This window comes from Mandrillus leucophaeus, unplaced genomic scaffold, assembly GCF_000951045.1.
Source record: "Mandrillus leucophaeus isolate KB7577 unplaced genomic scaffold, Mleu.le_1.0 Scaffold38, whole genome shotgun sequence".
NCBI lineage: Eukaryota > Metazoa > Chordata > Mammalia > Primates > Cercopithecidae > Mandrillus > Mandrillus leucophaeus.
This window is the reverse complement of record NW_012104031.1, coordinates 3297953-3323489: the sequence shown is the minus strand read 5'-3', so window position 1 is coordinate 3323489 and position 25537 is coordinate 3297953. Positions and strand designations below refer to the sequence as shown.

Genomic DNA, 25537 nt, shown 5'->3' with positions numbered 1-25537 from the left:
TGGGCTTGGGTGCTATTATTACCCACATTTTACAGTTGTGGAAACGAAGGCACATAGAGGTTTGGTAACTTGCGCAAGGTCACACAGATGGTAAGAGGGAGCCAGGATTTGAACCCAGGCAGTGTGGCACGAGTCCATGCTCTTCAGTGTGGTTCTATCCATCTGGAGGGATAGAGGTTTATGGTAGCTCATGCTTTCAAGTGGAGCTTTTTCTGGAAGCATGGGGATTATTCACAGTCTCTTGAACTGCTAGCTCCAGGATGTTTTAGGGCTAGGCCTGAGTGAGGAGGAGGCAGGGGAGACCTGGCAGGTATTGAAGTACCTGGGAAGAAAGGCAATGGGGATGGTGGTCCTGCTCCAAGTTGATAAGTGGAGGCTGAACTTCATTGATACCGGGGGCCATGATCCCCAGGGCCACCCTGGCACCAGGGTGCAGGGGATATGGGGCCTGAGCAGGAGGAACAGAGATCTGCGGGCTGCACCGACCCATCCCTGCCCCTAGGCTGAAGAACGGCATGGCAACATTGAGGAGCACCTGCGGCAGCTGGAGGGACAGCTGGAGGAGAAGAACCAGGAGCTGGCACGGGTGAGGGCACCCGGCTGGGCCCTCAGGTCCCCTCCTTCCCCCAGGACAGGCTCCCAGGGCGGTCTGTGGAAGGGGCATGGAGGAAGGGCCTGGCCAGGGACACAGTCACAGAGAGTGGGAGGAGGCTGGCAGGTGAGGGGGGAGGCGGTCAGGAGAGTGGAGAGAGGGGCTGCCAGAGGATGAGAAGAGGACAGGGGAGGGAGTCGAACCCCAGTGGGAAAAGGTGGTCCTCCCTGGGAGGGTGGCCTGGTGCGAGGCAGGTGGCTGTGCAGGTGCGCCAGCGGGAAAAGATGAACGAGGACCACAACAAGCGGCTGTCGGACACAGTGGACCGGCTGCTCAGCGAGTCCAATGAGCGTCTACAGCTCCACCTGAAGGAGCGCATGGCAGCCCTGGAGGAGAAGGTGTCTGGAGGGGCGGGGGTGGGATGTGAGAGGTTAGTGCTGGGTGTGGCGGGGGATGGGGGGAGGTGGGACTGCGATGGGCACAGGCAGGATCTCACTGGGGTGGGTAGCCAGCCTGGAGAGGAGGGACTGAGACTGCACACCCGGAGGCTCAGGTCTGGATTGGGAGAGGAAGGCAGGGGCCTGGCTCACGGCTGCTCTCCCCCAGAACACGTTGATCCAGGAGTTGGAGAGCTCCCAGCGGCAGATTGAGGAGCAGCACCACCACAAGGTACCCGGCTGAGGCCAGCCCTGCCCAGCCTGGGAGGGCCGGGTTGCAGGGAGGAAAGGACACCCTGCTTTTAACGCTGCTGCTCTGATACCCGGCAGTGTTAGTGCCTATGTTAGTGCACTACATACGTTATTCCGTGATTTCTTATTAGAGCCCATCATAGTAGGTGCATCACTGCCCACAGGTAAAGAAGAAACTGAGGCCAGAAGCGTAGGGCAGAGGTGGACAGCAGAGAGGCAGGGCCCAGTGAGGGGCTCCACCGCAGGATTTGGAGGGAGCTTCAAACCCTGGTGCAGCCAGAGCCTGGTGATTCTGGGAGGATTTGCCTCTGTCCTGGCTTTGGCAGTGTCTGTGAGGTCTGAGAGGGCGCTGGGGCCCTCTTGCTGCCCAGCCTCATCTGCTGTGCGTTTGTGCAGTAGTGAGGCGTCAGGAGGCCTAGGCTAGCAGAGCTCTCCCCAGACAGACCCCCTCCTGGCCCTGCCCCTCTGCCCATCCTTCCACTCACTCTCCGGTTGGACCTCTTCTCTTTTGGTGTCATCTGTGGGCCTGGCTTGGGGCCCCTGGCTTTGGACTTTGCAATACATTCTTCAGCATCTCCCCAACTCTGCTGTCCTCTTTGTCCCTCTCTGACTCCCGCCCTCCCTCTCTGCCCCTCCCTGGCCCCCACCCCCACCCCGGGTCTGCTGGCACAGGGCCGCCTGTCTGAAGAGATTGAGAAGCTGCGCCAAGAGGTGGACCAGCTGAAGGGCCGAGGGGGCCCGTTTGTGGATGGCGTGCACTCCAGGTACTGCAGCGCCGGAGGCTGGGCATGCCAGGATGGGGTCCTGTCGGACCCTGGGGAAGGAGACTTCCTTCCAACAAAAGACTGCCCAGGACCTCAGGGTCCTCCTCCTGTTCAGGGTGGGACACTGAGGCTCAGAGAACTTGGTCAAAGTCACCCAGCTTACTTGGGCAGTTTGGGAGGGAACACCTGTCCTCCGAGGGCTGCTGAGAGGCGAGTCATCAGACAGTCAGTGCTCTGTCCCCGCTGTGGTAGGACATAGGCCATGGTTTCTGCTTCCTTGACAGAGGGCACACCCCTGAGAGAGGCCTGCACATCCCTTGCTTAGCCCTGTCCCACAAGGCCCACTGGTAGGGAGGGCCTCTCATTCCAGTTCTCTTGAGAGTCAAGGACCACCCAAGTTCAGGCAGCAGGCAGAAAGGCAGCAGGAGAGATTGGAATGAAGCATCAGAAACTTCCTTACTGGAAGTTGAGATGCCGTGGCGATCCTACGGTCTTGGCATCCCTTTTCTTGAAACCATTGTAAGAGAGGGAGCTTACCTCCTAATGCTTGAATTAGGCCCATGTTTAGGGAACCTCTGGATTTTCCCCCACATTTTGTGGAGCAATGGGTATTGAACTCAGACTTCGAGCCTGTCCTCAGTACCCAGGCCAGAGAGGTGGGGTGAAGACAGAGGAGACTGAAGTGGATGGTGCCACTCAAGGTTCGTGGCTCTTGGCTGTTTTCTCTCCAAACCAAAGTCTCTTAGATCAGAACCCTTGCCGTTCCCTTTGATCATGTGCTTGCTCTATCAGGGAAATGGGATGAACTACCGTGAAGAAAGGTTAATGGAAATATGCATATGGATGTGTGTGGAGGGGCAGTGCTTGAAATAGGGAAGGGGATGTTGAGCTTGAAGAAGAGAAGCCTGCGGGTGTCTGGGTTGGGAGAGACTTTAAGTACCATCTCCATGTTCACCAGGAATTATTGTATATGGGTATGAAGAGAAGCAGAGGATGGAGACAGGTAACAGTAGTTGGGATTTCTCCTACTTCTCCCATCCTGACCAGAAGAGACAACCCCTCAATTAGTAAAATATGGCCAACAGTACACCAAGCCATTTGCCACTGCTTGGCTTTTTTTTTTAATGGTTGGGAATGCTTAGGTTCGACTATAGAATCATTGGATACATCATGGAATTGGGGCTGAGTTGCAGGGAGAAAAGGGGAATATGCAGGAACTTCCCTCTCCATCCAGCGACCTCATATAGTCTGTATAGACACTGTGTCCCTTCATTCTGGACTCCCTCAAGGGTTCCAAGTAGAAAGGCACAGGGAAGAAGTATCACTGGGGAGGCTTTCAGATATTCCAGGGGATTGTTGCTTGGGTTCTAAAGTCTCAGGGTTGGAATAGACTCTTGGGGCAGTCAAAGTATTTTCTCTAGCTTGTGTTTCTGACAGTGTCAGGGCCTCCTAAAGCTTCCTAGGCATAAGGGTATGCCTGGCTTGAATTTTAACCAGGGACTTGGTCCAGATTATGGGGAGACCCAAGGAAAAGTGCTGGATAGAAGACCAAAAAACAAACACCCTCAGAGTGAAAAGGGCCTGTAGACATCATCCCTTCCAACCTCTCCCAGTGCCTGGAGCCCTCCTGCGCCATGTGTTTCAGATGGCCAGAGAGCCTCTGCTCGAATACCTCTTTGATGGGGAGCTCAACTTTTTAAAAGCCACCAGTTACATCATAAGCCAACCCTTGCCATTAGAAGATCTTTCTTATGCCAGATGGAAAGCCACTCTCTGGAACTTTCTCCCCTGGCTCATTCTGACCCCTGGAGCACCAGGGCATACGTCTACTCTTTTGCTTACACGGCAGCCTTTCAGACATTTATGACAGCTCCGTGTCCTGCTAAGACGTCTCTTCTCTGAGCTGAAGATCCCTTGACTCTTTGGGCCCACTGGGTGTGAGCTGGGGCTCTCAGTCCTCAGCGCCTGTCTTTTCTCTCCCCCATCACCGCTCAAGGTCGCACATGGGCAGTGCAGCAGACGTGCGGTTCTCCCTGGGCACAACCACACACGCACCCCCAGGCGTGCATCGCCGCTACTCAGCATTGAGGGAAGAGTCTGCCAAGGTGAGGGGGTGGAGGGATCTCCTCAGGGAGTTTGGGGTCAATTCGGCCGCGTGCCTGGCTCCAGTTACGCAGACGGCTGGTGTGTGGGGCAAATCCTTCCCCTTCCCTCCCCTGTGTCAACGACAGCTGCAGCCCTGGGGTTGAGGCCATCGTCAGCTGCAACAGCTGTGCCCCCCCCTTGCCTTGGCCTCCTGGTGGGCAAGAGGTGGGGGCTGGCAGGCAGCCAACAGTCCCTGAGGCCCCACTGAAGTGTGTGTGCGTGTGCCTGGGCGTGCAGGCGTGTGTATCTGGTGGTCGGGCGTGGGGGCCGGGGGGATGCTTCATGGTTAAGATGGAATTGGCAAACTTTCTGGAACAAAAGCTGTGGTTCATGGGGGAGATGAGGGAGGGATGACAGGTTAACTGGCCCTTGGGATGGCACCTGGAGTTTTCCGAGAAGCAGCTGTGCGTTCATGCTGTCTGAGTCTGCCTAGGGAGATTAGGGGAGAATGAGGAAAGATATGGGGCAGAAAAATGCCGAGTTCGATCTTTTGGGAAAGTGCAATTATTCGTCATGTTCTGTCCTGAGTCCAGGTCCTCTAAATATCATTTAGAGCACTGGGGCATTAGAAGATAGAGATGGAGAAAGAGGGAACTCCTAGTCTCAGGGGAAGATTCATTCTGCTCTTAAGAAACTCCTAGTCTGATGGGGGAGTCACAATCTGAAGGCGCCTCTTTTTCTTTCTCCCCTGACTTCTTTACTCTTTCTGTTTATAAGAACATAGCAGCTGTCCAGGAGCTGAGAGGCTGCAGGAGCCTTGAGGGGGAGCTAGGAGGCTTGGGTCATAGAGGATGGGTGTTAGAATACCTTTCTGTCCCTGGCCCCCTTTCTTCCTTCTCTGCTCTTCTGGCTCTCCCAGCCCAGTTCTCTGCCCTCCCCTCTTCTGGGCCTTTGCCCGCTGGATAGGTGTGTAGGATGATTTCAGAGAAGCTGCCACCTCTCGGGGTTGGCCGGACTGTCCTGTGATGAGCTGAAACTCTGCAGAATGTCTAGTCAGGCCTGCTTGGCCTTTCTGGCTCCCTAAGTGTAGTCAGCCTTTGAGTTTGTGTGAATGGAAAGTGATAGCTTTTATATAGTGCTTGCTTTGTGCCAGGCACTGTGCTAAGGGCTTTACATGTATTTTCCTCATTTGATCCTCACAGCTATCTATAAGGTAAGTACCTTACCATCCCCATTTTACAAATGAAGAAACTGAGGTACAGAGAGGTTAAACAATTTTCCTGTGGTTGCACAACTAGTATTTGGTGGAGCTAAGATTCACACCAAAGCAGTCTGTGTCTGGACTCTCTTCTTAACAGTTAGAGCAGTATTTCTTTTTTTTTTTTTTTGAGACGCGCCCAGGCTGGAGTACAGTGGCCGGATCTCAGCTCACTGCAAGCTCCGCCTCTCGGGTTTACACCATTCTCCTGCCTCAGCCTCCCGAGTAGCTGGGACTACAGGCACCCGCCACCTCGCCCGGCTAGTTTTTTGTATCTTTTAGTAGAGATGGGGTTTCACCGTGTTCGCCAGGATGGTCTCGATCTCCTGACCTCGTGATCCGCCCATCTCGGCCTCCCAAAGTGCTGGGATTACAGGCTTGAGCCACCTCGCCCGGCTAGTTTTTTGTATCTTTTAGTAGAGATGGGGTTTCACCGTGTTCGCCAGGATGGTCTCGATCTCCTGACCTCGTGATCCGCCCATCTCGGCCTCCCAAAGTGCTGGGATTACAGGCTTGAGCCACCGCGCCCGGCCAGGAGCAGTATTTCTTAGAATATAATGTGCAAACAAATCACCCAGGGGTCAGCTGGGCGTGGTGGCTCACGCCTGTAATCCCAGCACTTTGGGAGGCCGAGGTGGGCAGAGTGCCTGAGCTCAGGAGTTCGTGACCAACTTGGGCAACATGGTGAAACCCCATCTCTACTAAAACACAAAAAATTAGCTGGGCGTGGTAGCATGGTGGCATGTGCCTGTAATCCCAGCTACTCAGGAGTTTGAGGCAGGAGAATTGCTTGAACCCGGGAGGCGGAGGTTGCAGTGAGCCGAGATCGAGATCGCGAAACTGCACTCCAGCCTGGGTGACAGAGCAAGACTCCATCTCAAGAAACAGACAAACAAAAACAAAAAACAAAAAACCACCCAGGGGTCTTGTTAAAATGCAGAAGTTGAATTGGTAGGTCTGGTGGTATGGCCTGAGATTCTGCATTTCCAACAAGCTCCCAGGAGATGCCAGTGCTGCTGGGTAGAGGTAGGGAGGGTCCTGCTCTGCAGTTATCTGGGTGTCTTATTACGACTCCTTTACCCTCCTCCTTTGCTAAGGACTGGGAGACTTCTCCGTTGCCTGGGATGCTGGCCCCGGCAGCCGCCCCTGCCTTTGACAGTGACCCTGAGATCTCCGACGCAGATGAGGATGAGCCAGGGGGTCTGGTGGGCTCTGCGGACGTTGTCTCCCCCAGCGGCCACTCAGATGCCCAGACCCTGGCCATGATGCTGCAGGAGCAGCTGGATGCCATCAATGAGGAAATCAGGTTAGGGCACAGCTGGAGGGCTTGGGGAGTGCCTCGAAGGGCAGGGGGGGCCCTTTGTGTTGGAAAAATCCTATATGGGTTTGCTCACCTCTTACACCTGCAACTTAGAATACCACAATTCAGGGACCCTCTGTGGGTCATCAGGCCCGCTGGCCCAGTGCCGGAGTGAGAGGAGCAGGGCCTCAGTGGACTTCTCAGGCTTCACCTCCCCTCTCAGGGCTTGCGATGTGGCTGGGCTCAGGAGGATGCACGCTGTGTTCCTGCAACCCTGCAGCTGATCATAACCACTAAGAGTGTAGCTCCTGCTTACTGAGGCCAGCTCAGGGTGAGAGCTTTGTAAATGTCACTGTCTATCTTATCACAGTCCCTGAAGTAGGCAGCATGATCCCTGTTTTACAGACAAGGGAACAGAAACTCAGAGAGGTTAAGTGACTTGCCCAAAGTCACACAGAAGTGACACAGCCAGGATTCAAACTCAAGTCTGAACTTGGTCCACTGCACCATGCTTCCTGTCCCTAATGAGGCATCAAACGGAAACAGTGACAGGGAAAGTTGTGAAAACTTTCATTCTATCGTGCCTTTTTAATGAGTTTATTAATGTTGATGACACACAGCAGGGCAATATCTGAGCTGAAGTGTATCAGAGCTTTATAAGCTGTACAGGATATCCAGTTCAATGGTTCAGTGTATTGCACAGACCAGTTACAAAGAACACACACACACACACACACACACACACACAGAGAGAGAGAGAGAAAGGTACAAACATAAGACCACCAGCTTTTTATTTTGCAAAGTAAAACATTAATTATAAGGACTGTCTATTATCACAATCACTTTGCAAAAGAAAGGACATTTTAACATTCCTGAAGTAAGAAAGACATACTCAGAATAAAGGCAAGTCCTTCTTTGTGAAAGGGAGTGGGCATCTTTACTGGAGTGTGTGAGAGTGTGTGCATGTGTATGTGCGTGCACTCGTTGCTCAGTGCCTCCCAGGCACACACGTGCACCATTTTCATTATTTCTCTCATTTTTCTGTGACACAGGGAAAACCCCGTCAGGGGTCAGCATCATTTAAAAGTCCTACACTTGGAAACTGCTGACTTATACCACTTCAGACATTGCATATGTTGGGAAACTGAGGCACAGAGAGCAAAATACCTGACTCAAGGCCACCCCTGTAGTTAGGGGTAGGTCAAGAATTCTGATTTTCAGGATGGTTTATGTTCCACTAACCAAACTGCCTCCTTCCCCAGCAGCTGCTTTTGTTAAACGGAGGGAGCAGGCAAGCTAACAAGAAGGAGACATATTTCTAAGCTCCAGCGGGACAGACAAAGCCTGCCTGCCAGGCCTTGTGTACACTGCCTGTAGTCCTCGGTGGCGAGTGCAGGCATCGGCCCGTGCTGCCTCCTGGTCCTGGCTGGGTCTCATGGTGAGGTCTGGTTTTGCCTCCCTTCCAGGATGATTCAGGAAGAGAAGGAGTCCACGGAGCTCCGGGCGGAGGAGATTGAGACACGTGTGACCAGTGGCAGCATGGAGGCCCTAAACCTGAAGCAGCTGCGCAAGCGCGGTTCCATCCCCACCTCTCTGACAGCCCTGTCCCTGGCCAGCGCGTCCCCACCACTCAGCGGCCGCTCTACACCTAAGCTCACCTCCCGCAGTGCTGCCCAGGACCTGGACCGAATGGGGGTCATGACCCTGGTGAGAGGCAGCTGAGGAGCAGGCCTGGCGTCACTGGGCCCTGCACCGGGGGAGGTTTTAAGGGATGGTAGGACTCATGTGCTCTCAGCTGGGCCTGCCGTCTTCTTCCCATGATGTGTGCAGACCCCGACATGTCAGGCCACCAACCTGTCCTGGGTTTGAGAAGGGCCTAGGTCATATCTTCTTTGCCCTCTTCCTTGGATGAGCCCAGACTGCTAAAGAAACTCACCCACTGCCCTCACCTCTTCCTTTCTTCCAGAAAAATAAGCCCTGGCTTGTTTTTCTAGGCCAGCTTTTTTTTTTTTTTTTTTTCTCTCTGCTGTGATATTCTTTCTGGGCCTGTGTGAGGCATTGAATCCTATCTTCTCATCCTAAGACTACTGGGCTCCCCTGGGGTTGGCTCTGGGGCATGGAGATGGTAAGTCCAAGCTTACCCATCCCTCTCTCTTGCAGCCCAGTGACTTAAGAAAGCATAGGAGGAAGCTGCTGGTGAGTGCTGCCTGATGGCCCAGGTACTAATGGGTTCGCTGCTCCCATGCCCTTTCCTTTCGGCTTCCTCCCCCAGGGCCCTTCAGTCTGAGTCTGAACTCAGAGAGGCACCCAGGGCCTCCCCACCGCATTTCTCCACGCTCCTCCACCTCTTCTGGGCTGGGTAGACAGGCCCGAGATCTCTCCCTCTATCCCCTGACGGCTCCACTGTCTGTTCAGTCGCCAGTGTCTCGGGAAGAGAACCGAGAGGATAAAGCCACCATAAAATGTGAGACTTCTCCTCCTTCCTCACCCAGGACGCTGCGGCTAGAGAAGCTTGGCCACCCAGCCCTGAGCCAGGAAGAAGGCAAGAGGTAAGTGGAGCAGACCCTACCTGCAGTCTCTCCATCCGCAGGGTCCTCTCCTCCCCTCCTCTGCCTCTGCAGGGACCGCATCTCCCCTGTCCCAGTTTCCTGAATGTCTTACTTCTCTTTGAAACACCATCAGGGAAGGGAGTTCCTGTGTCTCCCTTGCCCCCATCCCAGTTCTGACACTTAATAGAAGTTCTTCCTGAGGTCTAACTTCCATCTTTCCTGCTGTCACTTAAGTATGTTTCCTCTTATTCTGTCCCCTTCTGGCTGTCACCCTGTAGTGCCTTGGAGGATCAGGGCAGCAACCCCAGCAGCAGCAACAGCAGCAGCCAGGACTCCCTGCACAAGGGCGCCAAGCGCAAGGGCATCAAGTCTTCCATTGGCCGCCTGTTTGGGAAGAAGGAGAAGGGCAGGCTGATCCAGCTGAGTCGGGATGGAGCCACAGGCCATGGTCTCTGTCCCCTTCCTAACGGAGGTCTGGGCGGGCATTGGGGCATCAGAAGCAGGAAGGTGTACTTGGACTGGCCTTCTCTGCCTGCATCCCAGGGACCAGTTGGGGGAAGCCCCAGGCAGGTGACCTCAGATCCGCAGAAGTTGTTTTCGGTTAGAGCTATTCATGGTGGAGTGGACTGCCTTATGAGGGGGTAAGCTTCTACCTCTACAAGTGTCAGGAAGTGGCTAGATGGCTTTATTTGGCATGCTGTGGAAAGGTCTCCTGTACTGAGTGAAAGATTGGGCGTCTGGGGTTTCTTTCAATTTGGAGATTTTCTGATGTACTGTGCTCGGGACCTTCTGGAGAAATCTCTTGGTTGTTTCTTTAGAAGAGTCAGTTCTTGATTAGAACTTGTTTCTGGGTACATCTGGCCTCTGGGACTCAAAATGTGGTAACACCTAGTTATAGCTCTGTAGACATTAAATTCAAGGAAGCTCTTAGGCAAGCGTGACGTCGTTATCACTTCTATGATAGTATAATGGTCTAGTACATACTTGGCATGTGGTGAGTGCACAATAAATGTTAGCTTTCATCTGCCCCCTCTCTTCTATTTCTTCTTTTCTCTTTTCTTTCCTGTTCCTCCACCTTTTCTTTCTGTTTCCTATTCAGCCATTTGTTCCACAAACATTTATTGAGTAACTACTGTATGTCTTAGTAACAGGTGCTGACCAACAGTTCATTCCTTCAAGGAGTTCAGTGTCTAATGAAAAGGAAGAAGTAAAGAGACAATTCCAGAACAATCTATTGATAGAAATGTGCCCAGGGTGCTTGTGGGACTCAGAATTCGGCTATGGAATGATGGGGACAACAGGGGTGGCCTCCTTTGGTAGCGACATCTGAGCTAAAGTGTGAAGGCCACATAGGAATTAGCTGAGCCAAGGAGAGGTCTGTGTGTGGAGGAAGGGGGTGGTCTGGGAAAGGCAAAGGTTTGTGGGTGTGAGAGGTTGGTATGTACTTATGCCTGTTCAAAGTTGAGAAGAAGGAGGGTGGGAGGAGTGGGGAGATGGGACTGGACAGCTAGGCTGGGGCCAGCTGTAAGGGCCTTGCAGCATCTGTTTTAGTTTAAAAGTTCCCCTGAGGCAGTGGGAGCATTGATGAATTTTGTGCAGGGGAGGAACTCATCAACTAGAATAAATGAACCTTTGGACCCCAATGCATAATTAGACCTTTCTGCACCTCAGGAAGATGTGAATCAGAAGATAGCTAGCTGGCTGAGGAGGAGGAGGAGGGAGAGCATGAGAGAAGGAGGTCAGGGAAAGAGGAAGGAGAAAGGAATTCGCTGAGACGGGGAGAGGTCTGTGTGTGAAGGAAAGGGGTGATCTGGGAACAGGGAGGAGGAACATGGCCACGTCTGCTCACAGTATGGGAGTGTCAGCCCAGAGAATGAAGTCCAGCTCCTTTCCCCAGTCCACAGGGGTGAGGGGAGTTGTGGAGCTGGCCACAGACAGGGGAAGCTGAAAGGTTTGATCAGGGGAAGAAGCATTTTGGGTGAAACCTTATGATTTCCGACGCTCTCCACACCATGCTGGCACCTAAAACTGAGACAGCACCTCAGATTCGTTTCTGGGTTACCCACACTTGTTGCATACTGTGTACTGTATGGGGGTGACCAGGGCTTAAAAGAATTCTAAGATTCTGCCTCTGGCCATGAATTCTGTAGGGTTCTAGCATCAATTCAAGGAAATATTTAATAGAAGACAGAACTCTGCATGTTCCCCTTTATGGTTTTGTGCAAGTGAATGCACCCAGAGAAGGAGGCCCAGAGATGCAGCTCTCAGTGTGTGGATTTCCCCACCCCTGACCCAAGCCAGGGTCATCCTTCTCTCTGAGCCTTGTAGCCCACTTGTGTTTGGGGCTCTGCGTTTCCTTTGCACCTTGGCTTGGAGGAAGGACAGGTTCTGTCTAGGATTCTAGGGTGGGATAACTTGGGTCCATCTGGCTGGAAAACACCCCCAAGGCTGAGGCTCCCAGGGAGACTCTGAACTGGGGATGACCTGCTTGATGCCATTCTCTGAGACTGCCTGGATGCAGGGACACTGAGCAGAAGCTCCAGGAATAATGGTCCTGTCAGGCCATGGGTTGTCCTTTGCTGAGGAGCCTCCTGCTGCTTCTGTTCCCCACCCCTGATCCAGGCAAGGGAGGAGAGGCAGAGGGGTTGGCTGATACACGCATCTCTTTCCTTGTAGTTCTGCTAACAGACTCCGAGTTCAGTATGCAGGAGCCTATGGTGCCTGCCAAGCTGGGGACCCAGGCAGAGAAGGACCGGCGGCTAAAGAAGAAGTAAGAGCCACAGGCCAGATTCTGCCAGGATGGGGCCCAGCCCCCTACGCGCTTCCCTTCCCCTGGGCTGCTGTGAAACTGAGCTCAGGGACCCAGACCCCAGCAAGGCCCTTCCTGAACTGAGTTGGCCTGGTCCATATGAGCACAGCAGGGCTGGGAGGAGGTTCTTAGGATAAGCCTAGGGAGAAGGAGGCAAGGGGGTTATGGGAGAGTGACCTGGGTCCTGTGGGTCTCTGGCAGGGCAGATTGAAATCTAAGTCAATGTCAGGTCACATGCAAACAGAGAGCTCCTCGCCCTCTGGGGGTGGAGAGGTGTTCCTGCCCCATTTCTTGTCATACTTCTTCAGAAGAAGGAAGAGCAGAGCAGAGGAAGTCCAGGGTGGGGAGCAAGGGTTGTGGGTGTCCAGCTCTTGCACAGCCCAGTGGTCCCTGGAGCAAGAACAGTTAAGAGACAAGGAAGAACTAGTGAGTCTGTTGTTCCTCTTCCTATAAGACACCAGCTGCTTGAAGATGCCCGCAGGAAAGGAATGCCCTTTGCCCAGTGGGATGGTCCTACTGTGGTCTCCTGGTTGGAGGTAAGCCTGAGCAAAGGGAGTCCACTCAGGGGTCTGGAGGGAAGGATGTTTGGGGTGGGCAGAGGGGTGATGTCCTAGAACTTTTACAGTGTGTTTCTTCCCTGCTAAGTGCACATGTGCCATACCTAGCATTTAGCCCCCCTCCCCCACCCCAACACACACACATACCAGTCAGAGGACAGAGTTGATGCTACTTTTAATCTGTAAAATGAGAGAGTGAGGATTTGAGGACCTCCACATTCCTAAGGTCTGCATTTGCTATTCGAGTCAGTGGATGAGGCCTGGCCCTTGAGTCAGTGGATGAGGCCTGGCCCTTGCCCCTTGCTATTGCCAAACTCTTGGTGGTAGGGCCCAGGCCTTGAATTACCTCCCTGTGCCCGGTGTCTGCAGCTCTGGGTGGGGATGCCTGCCTGGTACGTGGCAGCCTGCCGGGCCAACGTCAAGAGTGGTGCCATCATGTCCGCTCTGTCGGACACAGAGATCCAGCGGGAGATCGGCATCAGCAATGCCCTGCACCGGCTCAAGCTCCGCCTGGCCATTCAGGAGATGGTGTCACTGACCAGCCCCTCTGCCCCGCCCACCTCCAGGACTGTGAGTGGCCCTTCCCTTGCCCAGGACATTTTCAGAGGTTCTGGAACAGAATTTGCAAGGTCTCCTGTTGGGCTTTGGGAAGATGGCAGCATTGAGCCCCGCCCCTTCCTTCCCATCCTCACAAAGGGCTCTCCCTGCTCTTCAGGAGGATATGACGTTGATTCTAGGAGGATCCCAGCAGCCTTGGTTCCCTGCCTCTCACATACCACCCATGGGGCTCCATCTCCCCATCCCTACTCTGCCAAAATTTCCAGGTCTCTGGGCAGTTTCCAGGATGGGCTTTCTGGGGTTTTATATGGTTGCCAGGTTGGGGGAAACAAAGGGAAGACGGCATTTGTGAATATTGTCTTGGTCCTCTAACCTCAATCAACACAAGAATGCAGACTGTTTCGCCGCCCCTGGGGTGGAATCTTTCATTATTGGCCATCTCCATGATTGGGTCAGCCCCATTCCAGGTCAGCACTGTGCATTCTTACTCATCTGGGAAACATTTATCGCGCACTTCCTGTGTGCCAGGAACTGTGCTAAGCATCGTGGATATGATGATAACAGAGATGTGGCTTCTGCTGTCCACTTGCTCAGAGCTAGGCAGTGTGCAAGCTGTGGGCTGGGGCCATTGGAGGACTCGGGGAGGGAGCTTTGTCCTTGTCCTTTGGGCTCCCAGCCTGATGGGGATCCTGGGAACCCACACCCAGGACCAGCTGGGTTTCCTCTCTGCCTACAGTCTTCTGGGAATGTCTGGGTCACCCATGAAGAGATGGAAACTCTGGAAACATCTACTAAAACAGTGAGTCTGGCCCTTGGCCTTTGGCCCTGGGCCTGGGGTTGGGACTGATGACTCCCACAAGGATGAGGGAAAGGCTGTGGGCAGTCAGAGTGGGCTGCCATCGATCTCATGTGAGGTTGGTATCCCTGAGGTGTGATCTGCTCTTAGGGTGGAGGGTTGCCGGGAGAGGGGTGAGGCTGGGAGCAGTTTGTATGTGTCCTTCCCAGGAGGTCACAAGCTTGCCCTGGGCCGCTGGTGTGCTGCAGTGGAGGAGAGTTGGGCTGGGGAGGGCTTTGCCCTGCTATGGACTTGAGCCACAGGGTCTCTGCCCTTGTGCTTCCTCCCTGGTGGAGGAATGGGGAGTGTTGGGAGAGCTGCGCATCTTGCCTGGCTCCCAGTCAAGCCTGGGAGGTGTGTGTTTTTGCCACACACACATTTGCCCTGCCTCACCGCAAACGTGGGTGCACACACCAACCTTGTGTTCTCTCTTAACCATCCCGACAGGCTTTCCCCAGTCACCCAGTCAGATACTGGGACATCTTTTTCCTCTCCTTGATGGGGTCTAGGGTAGAGCCGATAGGTTTCTTGACTTTGCCTGTTTCCCCTAACACGCTGCACTTGTTCCTGCTAGGACAGTGAGGAGGGCAGCTGGGCTCAGGTAAGACTCCCTCCCCTGTCTAGAACCAGCTCCCAAAACTTCAAGACAATGTTCTTCCAGTAGGTTCTCTCCCCAGCAGGAATCTCTGAGTCCTTCTTCACATGAAAAGCCCTGGATATGGGTTCTCTGCTCCCATCAGAGCGCCCCCCTACCCCCACCCAGTACCCTCTAGCTGCTTGTTCTGGTTTCTCAGGGTGGCAGGTGAGGAGCCCTGGAGGGCTGTGGCCCCTGCATCCCTGGCCCTTCTCCTCAGTCTCACCCTTTTCCTGGGAATAATGAGACCTAGATTAGTGTGAGTCTTTCTCCTCTCGCTGTCCCTCTCAGAGGCACTCTGGTGAACTGAGCGAAGGTCTTTCATCCATTTCATGAGCAAACATTTATTGAGCAAATATAGGGATTAGGCCTTTCCTGACTCTCTGGATATAGAAGTGAAGAAAGCAAGCCCTCATGGAGGCAGTAAACAAATAAAGGAATAATATCAGTAAACAAACCATGTCAATAGGGATAAAAAAGACAGTCTCAATAAGTAAACAAATAAAGGGACAATATTGGATAGTGATGCGAGCTGTGAAGAAGAATGAAGCAGGGAGCAGCACTTTGTATATCTGCTCAGGGAAAACCTCACGAGCAGGAGACTGGCTGAATCATTCACGCCATAAAACACCCTTGGCAGAGGTGACTGGGGGGATCTGAGACATAGGATGTTAAATGAAGAATGCAGATCCTAAAAGATGCATGGAATTTGATACCAAAACTCAAAACCAAACAAAATTAATCATATATTGTTTAGGGAAATATACATGGATGATTGTAAAAAGTGTAAAACAGTTTTTTACAAGCAAAGGAATAGTCAGAAAACTCAGCATAGTGGTTCCCTTTTAGAGGGGCAGTAGGAGACGTGTGGTGACAGCGAGCATCAGTGTGCAAACAGTACAGTGTGGGTAATGCTCTGCTGCTTAGCTTGGTTGGTGTCCACTGTTGCTAACTTCATTTATATGCTTCATAATGAGCATTTTACATATAGTCTTGTGTGTATCAGCTATTACATTGTTAAAAGAGAACAAAATAGACTTTTTCCATCTAAAAACATCAAGTAAGGATAAGGAAAGAGTCGGGTAGGGTTGCTGTGAAAACTGAAGCTTTCTCAAGATGGGTGGTTAGGGAACACCCTGCCCAGGTCAGGAGGCGACGTCCACATGGCACAGGCCCTGCAGGACCACACGGCGGGGTGTGTGTGGGAAAGCAACAGAGGACCTGGAGCATTCTCGGAGCAGAGGCTCAGGCCTTAGAGAATGAGCGCTGCTGGCTATTCAGACACAGGCCATCATCCTTTATTTTTTTCAATCTTCTGCCAACATTTAACTTCCTTGCTTCCTTCATAAAACCAGCCTTGTCCCGGAGTGAGACAGGCTTCCTTTGCCACGCTGCAGGTCCTCTGTAACACAGCCTCTCCCTTGGGCTCAGCGGGCTTGAGGCTCACTGAGAGTCAGGAAGGCACGTCTGCCGCACAATACCGCAAATGCAATCCAGAGTCAACAGGAAGGATTTCATATTAGCTGCTGCCGGGATAGCTACTTCTGTTCATTAGTGTAGATAATTGATATGTGAGTGGAACTGTATCATTTCGAGATCTTATAAAGTTCCATTTAAAATCCCCACCTCCCGCCACTACCAGCCCCGTTACTGAAGATAAAACTGAAATTGTATTGGAATGCCCTTCCTCCCTCATGGGTGGAGGATGGATTCATGCATCTCCCAACCAGCTATACCAGCCTCAGCCTGCCGGCTCTACCTTCCTCCCCCATAATAGCCTTCTGCATCTCGTTTCCCTAGACCCTGGCCTATGGGGACATGAACCATGAGTGGATTGGGAATGAATGGCTGCCTAGCCTGGGGCTCCCGCAGTACCGCAGCTACTTCATGGAGTGCCTGGTGGACGCCCGCATGCTGGACCACCTCACCAAGAAGGACTTGCGGGTCCACCTGAAGATGGTGGACAGCTTCCATCGGTGAGTGCGGCTGGGCCACCTCCCTCGTGGGGGCCTCCCCTAGCTCTGAGGGTCTGCCTCCAGGAAGAGAGGTGCCTTCATCTCTTTCTGTGGCCTGTTCTGAATGGCAACAGGTCTCCCCCTTGGGAAAGTCTCCCTTGTCAAATCCTTGTCACATCCTGTAATTTGAGGATTTGATTCTCAAATTGACCAGGTTTCTGTCCTTATAATGACTAGGTCATTATGTCTAGTCCTAAAGACACAAAAAGTCATTTTTCTTTACCTTCACCTCTTTTGAGATTTTCCCCCAGGTCTGAATTTTATTGCTTGTCTTTGCACTTGCTGAATTTGCTGTGTTAACTCTCACAAGACTCAAACTGAACCTAGTGTTCAATTTAGGTGTCTCATTCCAAGTTGAGGGGGAAGATCTTCCTGGGCCATTGCCCTGCTGACATCCCAGATCGGAACCTCTCTCCTTTGGGCTCACATCCTTTTTTATAGGATGTCATCCAGTCCTCTCCTCCTCTTTGCTGAAAAGATCTTCTGTTCAAAAGTGTCTGCGGCACAGGTCCCAAACTGGCAGCCCGTGGGCAGAATTTGGCCCACAGACTTGTTTTTGTTTGGCCCACATATATCTTAACAACTCAAATTGAGCTGCCAGTATTTAAACAGTAGATTTTATATACAATTCTGGATTTCTGGTTTCTCTTGAAAACTTGAAAGCTCTGTCAACACATTCTAGCATGGAAGCAACCAGCTGGAGTTAAAGAGTGGAGTCCACTCAGGATGGGTGGGCCTGCTCCAGGGCCTCCCAGCCCCCTAGCCTCTTCTCTCACTTGTGTTACCTGCTTGGTCCCAGCAGGCATTTGTGTTGGAGAATGCAGTTGGTGGCCATGGTGCTAGGAGTTGGCAGTTTTTAGGAAGTCCTTCTTAACATCCAGCTTCAAGTTGTATGGGTGGCTCTTTGAGCCAAGACTTGTCGTGGCTGGATAGTAAGACCAGGAATAGGGCTCTTCAAGGTTCTTTCAGGGCTCTGTGGATGTCCTGTGGTCTCTCCAACTCAGAAATCTTACAGAAAGTTAAATCTGGAAGGGATCTTGTTAGCGTGCCTGTTTTGTGGATGAGAACATTAAGGCATGGGGAAGAGCAGTAACCCAGGTCACTCAGGGATGATAGCAGAGTACGGGGGAACCCAGGTATGCTGACTCAAGTCCAGTGCTCTTGGCACCACTCTGCACAGAGCCTCCTGGCTTGGAACCCTTGGCCCATCTGACCCCAGCATGAGGGCTGACTTGTGAGGGAAGACTGCATCCTCCCCTCTGCATCCGCCCCCACCCAAATCAGCTAGGGCTGAAAGGGAATCGTTTGTCTCTGCCTGGAGGCTGCCAGACCCAGCTGCACCTGTCCCCTTCTCAGTGATTGATAGGGCTGGGGAGAGATGAGCCGTTCCCCTGCCAAGCCGGGATGTGTCTGGGCTGCTAGAGGATCTGTCAGCCCGGCCCCAGCCAGGACTGTGGAAATCCTCCCCCCAGCCCCTCTGCCCCATCCCCAGGAGAGAACTGTGGCCTGAACGTGGGGTTCTAGGTTCAGCTCCGAATCTTGAGTACTTCAGAGTTTCTAAAGCATTTTCACATCTCACCACCAAACTACGTGTCTACCTGCTTTTATTCCATGTAACATTTCACAAGCATGTTCTTACGTCTTTAAAATTTCTTTTAAATCATAATTATTATAAGAAAGGGATATTTTAAAACCTTATTTTACAGATGAGAAAAACAAGTTCAATAGAGGTTGATTTCCATCAGGTCACCCAGCCAGGTGATTACAGAATGGGGCTCAAATCCTTGTCTCTTGACACCCCACTCAGAGCTCTTTTCCTTGGGACATGGTGCTCTATCGAGCAGGTCTTCTAGAAGAGCTCCTGTTTTGGTAGGACAAGCATGCACGATAGTTATAAATGTCACCCTAATAGTGCTGCCACTACCGAGTGCCTGTAATGTTCCCAAAGGCTGGGCTAAGCCCTTGCATTTATTGTCACCTGCAAGACAGGTGTGACCCCATCTCACATTTGCTGGGTGCCTCTCAGCTAGGAAGGGGCAGAGCTGGCATCCAAACCCAGGTTGACTTAACTTTAAGGACTTTATATTTTTGCCATGGTATGCAGCAGCTTTGAAAGGAACTGGACTGGGCCGGGCGCGGTGGCTCAAGCCTGTAATCCCAGCACTTTGGGAGGCTGAGATGGGCGGATCACGAGGTCAGGAGATCGAGACCATCCTGGCTAACATGTTGAAACCCCGTCTCTACTAAAAAAAATACAAAAACCTAGCCAGGCGAGGTGACGCGCGCCAGTAGTCCCAGCTACTCCGGAGGCTGAGGCAGAAGAATGGCGTAAGCCCGGGAGGCGGTGCTTGCAGTGAGCTGAGATCCGGCCACTGCACTCCAGCCTGGGCGACAGAGCCAGACTCCGTCTCAAAAAAAAAGAAAAAAAAAAGAAAGGAACAGGACTGGAAATTATAGTGAGTGAGATTGAAACTAGACAGAAGGCATTTCCAGTCATGAGCTGTGTGTGCGCATGCCCGTTCACAGTGGACCAAGGCTTAAACCAGCGGCTTGAGCAACACATGGGCGACTTGGGCCAGAAAAGGGTTCCTGGAAGTGGCGTCTCTGAGCTCTGTTGTAGGCAGAAGAGCCTCCTGCTGGGAAGTGAGGGGAGAAAAGGAGGGAGCAGGCTGCACAATTTAATCTCACAAAGCAGCGCCCTCAGTAAGAGTCAAAAGCAGGCAGAGTTGGGAGGGACTTTCCATTCTAATTCTGTAAAGATGGAAAAACTCAGAGAAGCTGAATGACAAAGTAGCGTTCACGGAAGGAAGAACACTATAGCTCTTCCAAGAGGGAATGAGCTGCCTTGGGAAGTAATGAGTTCACTGCCCCTGGAGGCGCTCAGGTACAGGCTCAGTGACTACTCTGAAGGAAGCTACAGGGGTGACTCCTGCCTTAGGTGGGAGCATGGACCGATGGCCTCCAGGGTTCCTTCTGACCCACAGAATCTGTGGTTCTGTGTCTGGCTTAGTTACTGAATGCTTGCCCTGCACCTGATACTTTTCGGGTCCACCTGAAGATGGTGGACAGCTTCCATCGGTGAGTGCGGCTGGGCCACCTCCCTCGTGGGGGCCTCCCCTAGCTCTGAGGGTCTGCCTCCAGGAAGAGAGGTGCCTTCATCTCTTTCTGTGGCCTGTTCTGAATGGCAACAGGTCTCCCCCTTGGGAAAGTCTCCCTTGTCAAATCCTTGTCACATCCTGTAATTTGAGGATTTGATTCTCAAATTGACCAGGTTTCTGTCCTTATAATGACTAGGTCATTATGTCTAGTCCTAAAGACACAAAAAGTCATTTTTCTTTACCTTCACCTCTTTTGAGATTTTCCCCCAGGTCTGAATTTTATTGCTTGTCTTTGCACTTGCTGAATTTGCTGTGTTAACTCTCACAAGACTCAAACTGAACCTAGTGTTCAATTTAGGTGTCTCATTCCAAGTTGAGGGGGAAGATCTTCCTGGGCCATTGCCCTGCTGACATCCCAGATCGGAACCTCTCTCCTTTGGGCTCACATCCTTTTTTATAGGCTGTCATCCAGTCCTCTCCTCCTCTTTGCTGAAAAGATCTTCTGTTCAAAAGTGTCTGCGGCACAGGTCCCAAACTGGCAGCCCGTGGGCAGAATTTGGCCCACAGACTTGTTTTTGTTTGGCCCACATATATCTTAACAACTCAAATTGAGCTGCCAGTATTTAAACAGTAGATTTTATATACAATTCTGGATTTCTGGTTTCTCTTGAAAACTTGAAAGCTCTGTCAACACATTCTAGCATGGAAGCAACCAGCTGGAGTTAAAGAGTGGAGTCCACTCAGGATGGGTGGGCCTGCTCCAGGGCCTCCCAGCCCCCTAGCCTCTTCTCTCACTTGTGTTACCTGCTTGGTCCCAGCAGGCATTTGTGTTGGAGAATGCAGTTGGTGGCCATGGTGCTAGGAGTTGGCAGTTTTTAGGAAGTCCTTCTTAACATCCAGCTTCAAGTTGTATGGGTGGCTCTTTGAGCCAAGACTTGTCGTGGCTGGATAGTAAGACCAGGAATAGGGCTCTTCAAGGTTCTTTCAGGGCTCTGTGGATGTCCTGTGGTCTCTCCAACTCAGAAATCTTATAGAAAGTTAAATCTGGAAGGGATCTTGTTAGCGTGCCTGTTTTGTGGATGAGAACATTAAGGCATGGGGAAGAGCAGTAACCCAGGTCACTCAGGGATGATAGCAGAGTACGGGGGAACCCAGGTATGCTGACTCAAGTCCAGTGCTCTTGGCACCACTCTGCACAGAGCCTCCTGGCTTGGAACCCTTGGCCCATCTGACCCCAGCATGAGGGCTGACTTGTGAGGGAAGACTGCATCCTCCCCTCTGCATCCGCCCCCACCCAAATCAGCTAGGGCTGAAAGGGAATCGTTTGTCTCTGCCTGGAGGCTGCCAGACCCAGCTGCACCTGTCCCCTTCTCAGTGATTGATAGGGCTGGGGAGAGATGAGCCGTTCCCCTGCCAAGCCGGGATGTGTCTGGGCTGCTAGAGGATCTGTCAGCCCGGCCCCAGCCAGGACTGTGGAAATCCTCCCCCCAGCCCCTCTGCCCCATCCCCAGGAGAGAACTGTGGCCTGAACGTGGGGTTCTAGGTTCAGCTCCGAATCTTGAGTACTTCAGAGTTTCTAAAGCATTTTCACATCTCACCACCAAACTACGTGTCTACCTGCTTTTATTCCATGTAACATTTCACAAGCATGTTCTTACGTCTTTAAAATTTCTTTTAAATCATAATTATTATAAGAAAGGGATATTTTAAAACCTTATTTTACAGATGAGAAAAACAAGTTCAATAGAGGTTGATTTCCATCAGGTCACCCAGCCAGGTGATTACAGAATGGGGCTCAAATCCTTGTCTCTTGACACCCCACTCAGAGCTCTTTTCCTTGGGACATGGTGCTCTATCGAGCAGGTCTTCTAGAAGAGCTCCTGTTTTGGTAGGACAAGCATGCACGATAGTTATAAATGTCACCCTAATAGTGCTGCCACTACCGAGTGCCTGTAATGTTCCCAAAGGCTGGGCTAAGCCCTTGCATTTATTGTCACCTGCAAGACAGGTGTGACCCCATCTCACATTTGCTGGGTGCCTCTCAGCTAGGAAGGGGCAGAGCTGGCATCCAAACCCAGGTTGACTTAACTTTAAGGACTTTATATTTTTGCCATGGTATGCAGCAGCTTTGAAAGGAACTGGACTGGGCCGGGCGCGGTGGCTCAAGCCTGTAATCCCAGCACTTTGGGAGGCTGAGATGGGCGGATCACGAGGTCAGGAGATCGAGACCATCCTGGCTAACATGTTGAAACCCCGTCTCTACTAAAAAAAATACAAAAACCTAGCCAGGCGAGGTGACGCGCGCCAGTAGTCCCAGCTACTCCGGAGGCTGAGGCAGAAGAATGGCGTAAGCCCGGGAGGCGGTGCTTGCAGTGAGCTGAGATCCGGCCACTGCACTCCAGCCTGGGCGACAGAGCCAGACTCCGTCTCAAAAAAAAAGAAAAAAAAAAGAAAGGAACAGGACTGGAAATTATAGTGAGTGAGATTGAAACTAGACAGAAGGCATTTCCAGTCATGAGCTGTGTGTGCGCATGCCCGTTCACAGTGGACCAAGGCTTAAACCAGCGGCTTGAGCAACACATGGGCGACTTGGGCCAGAAAAGGGTTCCTGGAAGTGGCGTCTCTGAGCTCTGTTGTAGGCAGAAGAGCCTCCTGCTGGGAAGTGAGGGGAGAAAAGGAGGGAGCAGGCTGCACAATTTAATCTCACAAAGCAGCGCCCTCAGTAAGAGTCAAAAGCAGGCAGAGTTGGGAGGGACTTTCCATTCTAATTCTGTAAAGATGGAAAAACTCAGAGAAGCTGAATGACAAAGTAGCGTTCACGGAAGGAAGAACACTATAGCTCTTCCAAGAGGGAATGAGCTGCCTTGGGAAGTAATGAGTTCACTGCCCCTGGAGGCGCTCAGGTACAGGCTCAGTGACTACTCTGAAGGAAGCTACAGGGGTGACTCCTGCCTTAGGTGGGAGCATGGACCGATGGCCTCCAGGGTTCCTTCTGACCCACAGAATCTGTGGTTCTGTGTCTGGCTTAGTTACTGAATGCTTGCCTTGCACCTGATACTGTTTAAGTGCTTTTAGTAATTTGTGTGAATTAATTATTTCATTTAATTAATCAAGCATTTGTAGAGTACCTGCTCTGCGCTAGGGGTTTAGGATCAGTGAACAAAACAAAGACCCCTGCCCTCATAGAGCTTATATTCTAACTGGAAGAGACAGTCAAGGAATAATAAATATATGGTATGTTAATAGACAAAACATGCTAGGAAAAAATTAGACCAGGGTGAGAGGGATTGGGAGTATGGGCCAGGGGTGGTGATGGTGATACTGCAATTTTAAATCTGATGAACAGTGTGACTAGTGAATTGGACTGAGAAGGTGACATTTAAGCAAAGACTTAATGGAGACAAAAGGAGTAAGCTACACAGCCGACTGGGGGAGGAGTGTTCCAGGCAGAGTCAGCCACCAGTGCAAAGGCCCTGAGGCCTGCAGGCCCAGTGAGCCTGCTGTGTTTGAGGAGCAGCAGGGGTGTCAGTGTGGCTGCAGCAGAGAGAGCAAGAGGGAGAGTGGCCGAAGGGGCTGTGAGACAGGTGGCGGAGCAGATCATGGAGTATCTTATAGGCCGTTGTAAGGACTCTGAGTGAAGTAGGGATACAAAGGGGTATCTTGTTTTTGCTTTTTCTTTCACTTGCAGGTGGTAGGGGTCTTTGCATTCCAGTGCCTGGGGAGAAGGACATGTTGGTTTCATTCAAAGAACTTTTTTCCCATCAATCCAGGCCCGCTTCCTGACTGAGAGGGAGGATATGGGTTAGACAGAGAAAGGGAGTAACCCTGGGATGGTTCGCAGGCAAGCCCCTGGGGAAGGAGGAGCATGGGGAGGCTGGGGTGCTCTTTGTGCTGGAGGCAGTAGGTCTGGACGTGCTGTAGCTAGTGCTGGATGTGAGACAGGTGGCGTGGGAGTGTGGCCCCACTGAGGCTCTGGCTCGGGGGCTGTGTGCTTACAGAACCAGTCTTCAGTATGGCATCATGTGTCTGAAGAGGCTGAATTATGACCGGAAGGAGCTGGAGAAGAGGCGAGAGGAGAGCCAGCACGAGATCAAGGGTAAGCTCGTCAGGCTTGGAGAGGGTGCAGGAGTAGCCTGCTTGGCTGGTCCCTGCCTTGGGCCAACTGGAGGGGAGGCATTCTGTCTCTCAGGGAATCTTCCAGTCTGACAAGGAAGATGCAGCCTCACCTTAGGGAGCTCCCAGTCTGATGGAGGAGACATGGTCCATGCCAAGTTGGCTATAATCCCCTCCCTCCACCCCACATACCAGACTGCAGCCACTAACTGGACAAATGCAATGAATCCTCTGGGACGGTGTTATAGACTGGTGTGCTTGTGGAACTTGGTGATCTGGATGGGGTTGGATGGGAGATGCAAATCTTAGAGAAGACCTTGAAGGTGGAAAGAATATGAAGACTATTCCAGCTTGTGGCAGGGGGATGGCCCGTGCAAGGGCTCTGGGGAGAAAGCTCAGAGCCTGTTGGCCTGACCCCAGGTCCTGTAAACTGGCAGGGATGAAATGAGTGGGGGGTTGGTTCCCCAGGAGTCCAGGTTCCAGGGAGGACAGAAAGAAGATACAGAAAGTTGGGGATGGGGTGGGGGCCAGAGAGCAGGGTGGACTGGGGCTCTGGGTTTAGGGAGTTCTGCTTCTGTCCTTGGAGGGTCCTTGATGAAGCGTAGTATCTTCTTCCATCCCTTTTCTTCCCCCACACTCCAGATGTGCTAGTCTGGACCAACGACCAGGTGGTTCATTGGGTTCAGTCTATTGGGCTCCGGGATTATGCCGGAAACCTGCATGAGAGTGGTGTGCATGGAGCCTTGCTGGCCCTGGACGAGAACTTCGACCACAACACACTGGCCCTGATCCTTCAGATCCCCACACAGAACACCCAGGTGGGTAGCCTTTTAATCAGTCAACCTTAGTCTCTCCCTGTCTCCCTTACTTGCTCTCTTTCTTTCCCTCATACACAAAGGCTTAGGTATCTTGGGGTTGGGGAGCTTTTCTAGGGCCTGTGCCAGAGGGGATTGCAATGTCCTCAATCCTCCTCTAAGTGGTCCCCTGTGCATAAGCAAGCCCTCATGGGAACACATGGTCTTCACATACAGGGCACACCTAGCACGGGCCTGGCACACAGTGTGCTCTTACAATGCACATCCCCATCCTGCCCTGGGTACCTCCATCTCCTCCTAACCCCACTTCATAGCTGAGACGCTGAGCCTTCCTTTTCATCCTGCTTCTCTGATCTGACTTTTCTTAGAGGGGAATGAGCCCCATGGCCCGTAGGGACCAGAGAGCCCATATCACCTTTGTCTACCACCCTAGGGATCTGCTCCTGGGCCCCCAGGCTTAAAAAAGCGAAATATACCAAATTACACAGCCCAGAGCCTCTCCATGCCTGGGCTTTGGCTCTCTGTCAACAGCTCAAATGATTAAACATCTCATGAAATTACGTTTCATCATTTTTATGGAGCTGTCATCTAAGAATATATCTAAATTTTCTTGAACCTATTTATATTTTTGGCCTTTCTAACTTCCTGTGGGTAATAGATTCTAGAAGTGCTGCTTGTTGTGTGGAGTACTTCCTGATTTTATTTGTCCTAAGAATGCCCCTGTCAGGCCCCTGGGGAAGGAACTACCTCCTCCTAATAGTTTAGGTTTGGTAAGGCTATTTGTATTTAACCAGTTCTCACCTTTTATAATTTCATAAACTCTGATTGTATTGCCTCTGGGCCCAAGCCTTTGTCTCTCCAGACAG

The 25537-nt window shown here is 52.0% G+C and overlaps 1 protein-coding gene across 2 annotated transcripts in view; it reads left to right on the top strand.

Moving 5' to 3' along the window:
• Positions 1 to 25537, top strand: part of PPFIA4 (protein tyrosine phosphatase, receptor type, f polypeptide (PTPRF), interacting protein (liprin), alpha 4) — a 58491-nt gene that overhangs the window by 21694 nt on the left and 11260 nt on the right. The window contains exons 10-27 of one of the 2 annotated variants that reach the window (XM_011990499.1): positions 503 to 586; positions 859 to 990; positions 1199 to 1261; positions 1954 to 2045; positions 4042 to 4150; positions 6486 to 6694; positions 8155 to 8395; positions 8849 to 8884; positions 9104 to 9237; positions 9516 to 9685; positions 11914 to 12007; positions 12501 to 12582; positions 12973 to 13173; positions 13898 to 13960; positions 14571 to 14597; positions 16431 to 16606; positions 23742 to 23839; positions 24499 to 24674. In XM_011990499.1, coding sequence (XP_011845889.1) covers positions 503 to 586; positions 859 to 990; positions 1199 to 1261; positions 1954 to 2045; positions 4042 to 4150; positions 6486 to 6694; positions 8155 to 8395; positions 8849 to 8884; positions 9104 to 9237; positions 9516 to 9685; positions 11914 to 12007; positions 12501 to 12582; positions 12973 to 13173; positions 13898 to 13960; positions 14571 to 14597; positions 16431 to 16606; positions 23742 to 23839; positions 24499 to 24674 — 2187 coding nt within the window. The remainder of the gene's footprint in view (positions 1 to 502; positions 587 to 858; positions 991 to 1198; positions 1262 to 1953; positions 2046 to 4041; positions 4151 to 6485; positions 6695 to 8154; positions 8396 to 8848; positions 8885 to 9103; positions 9238 to 9515; positions 9686 to 11913; positions 12008 to 12500; positions 12583 to 12972; positions 13174 to 13897; positions 13961 to 14570; positions 14598 to 16430; positions 16607 to 23741; positions 23840 to 24498; positions 24675 to 25537) is intronic. The other variant, XM_011990500.1, reaches the window with a different exon arrangement.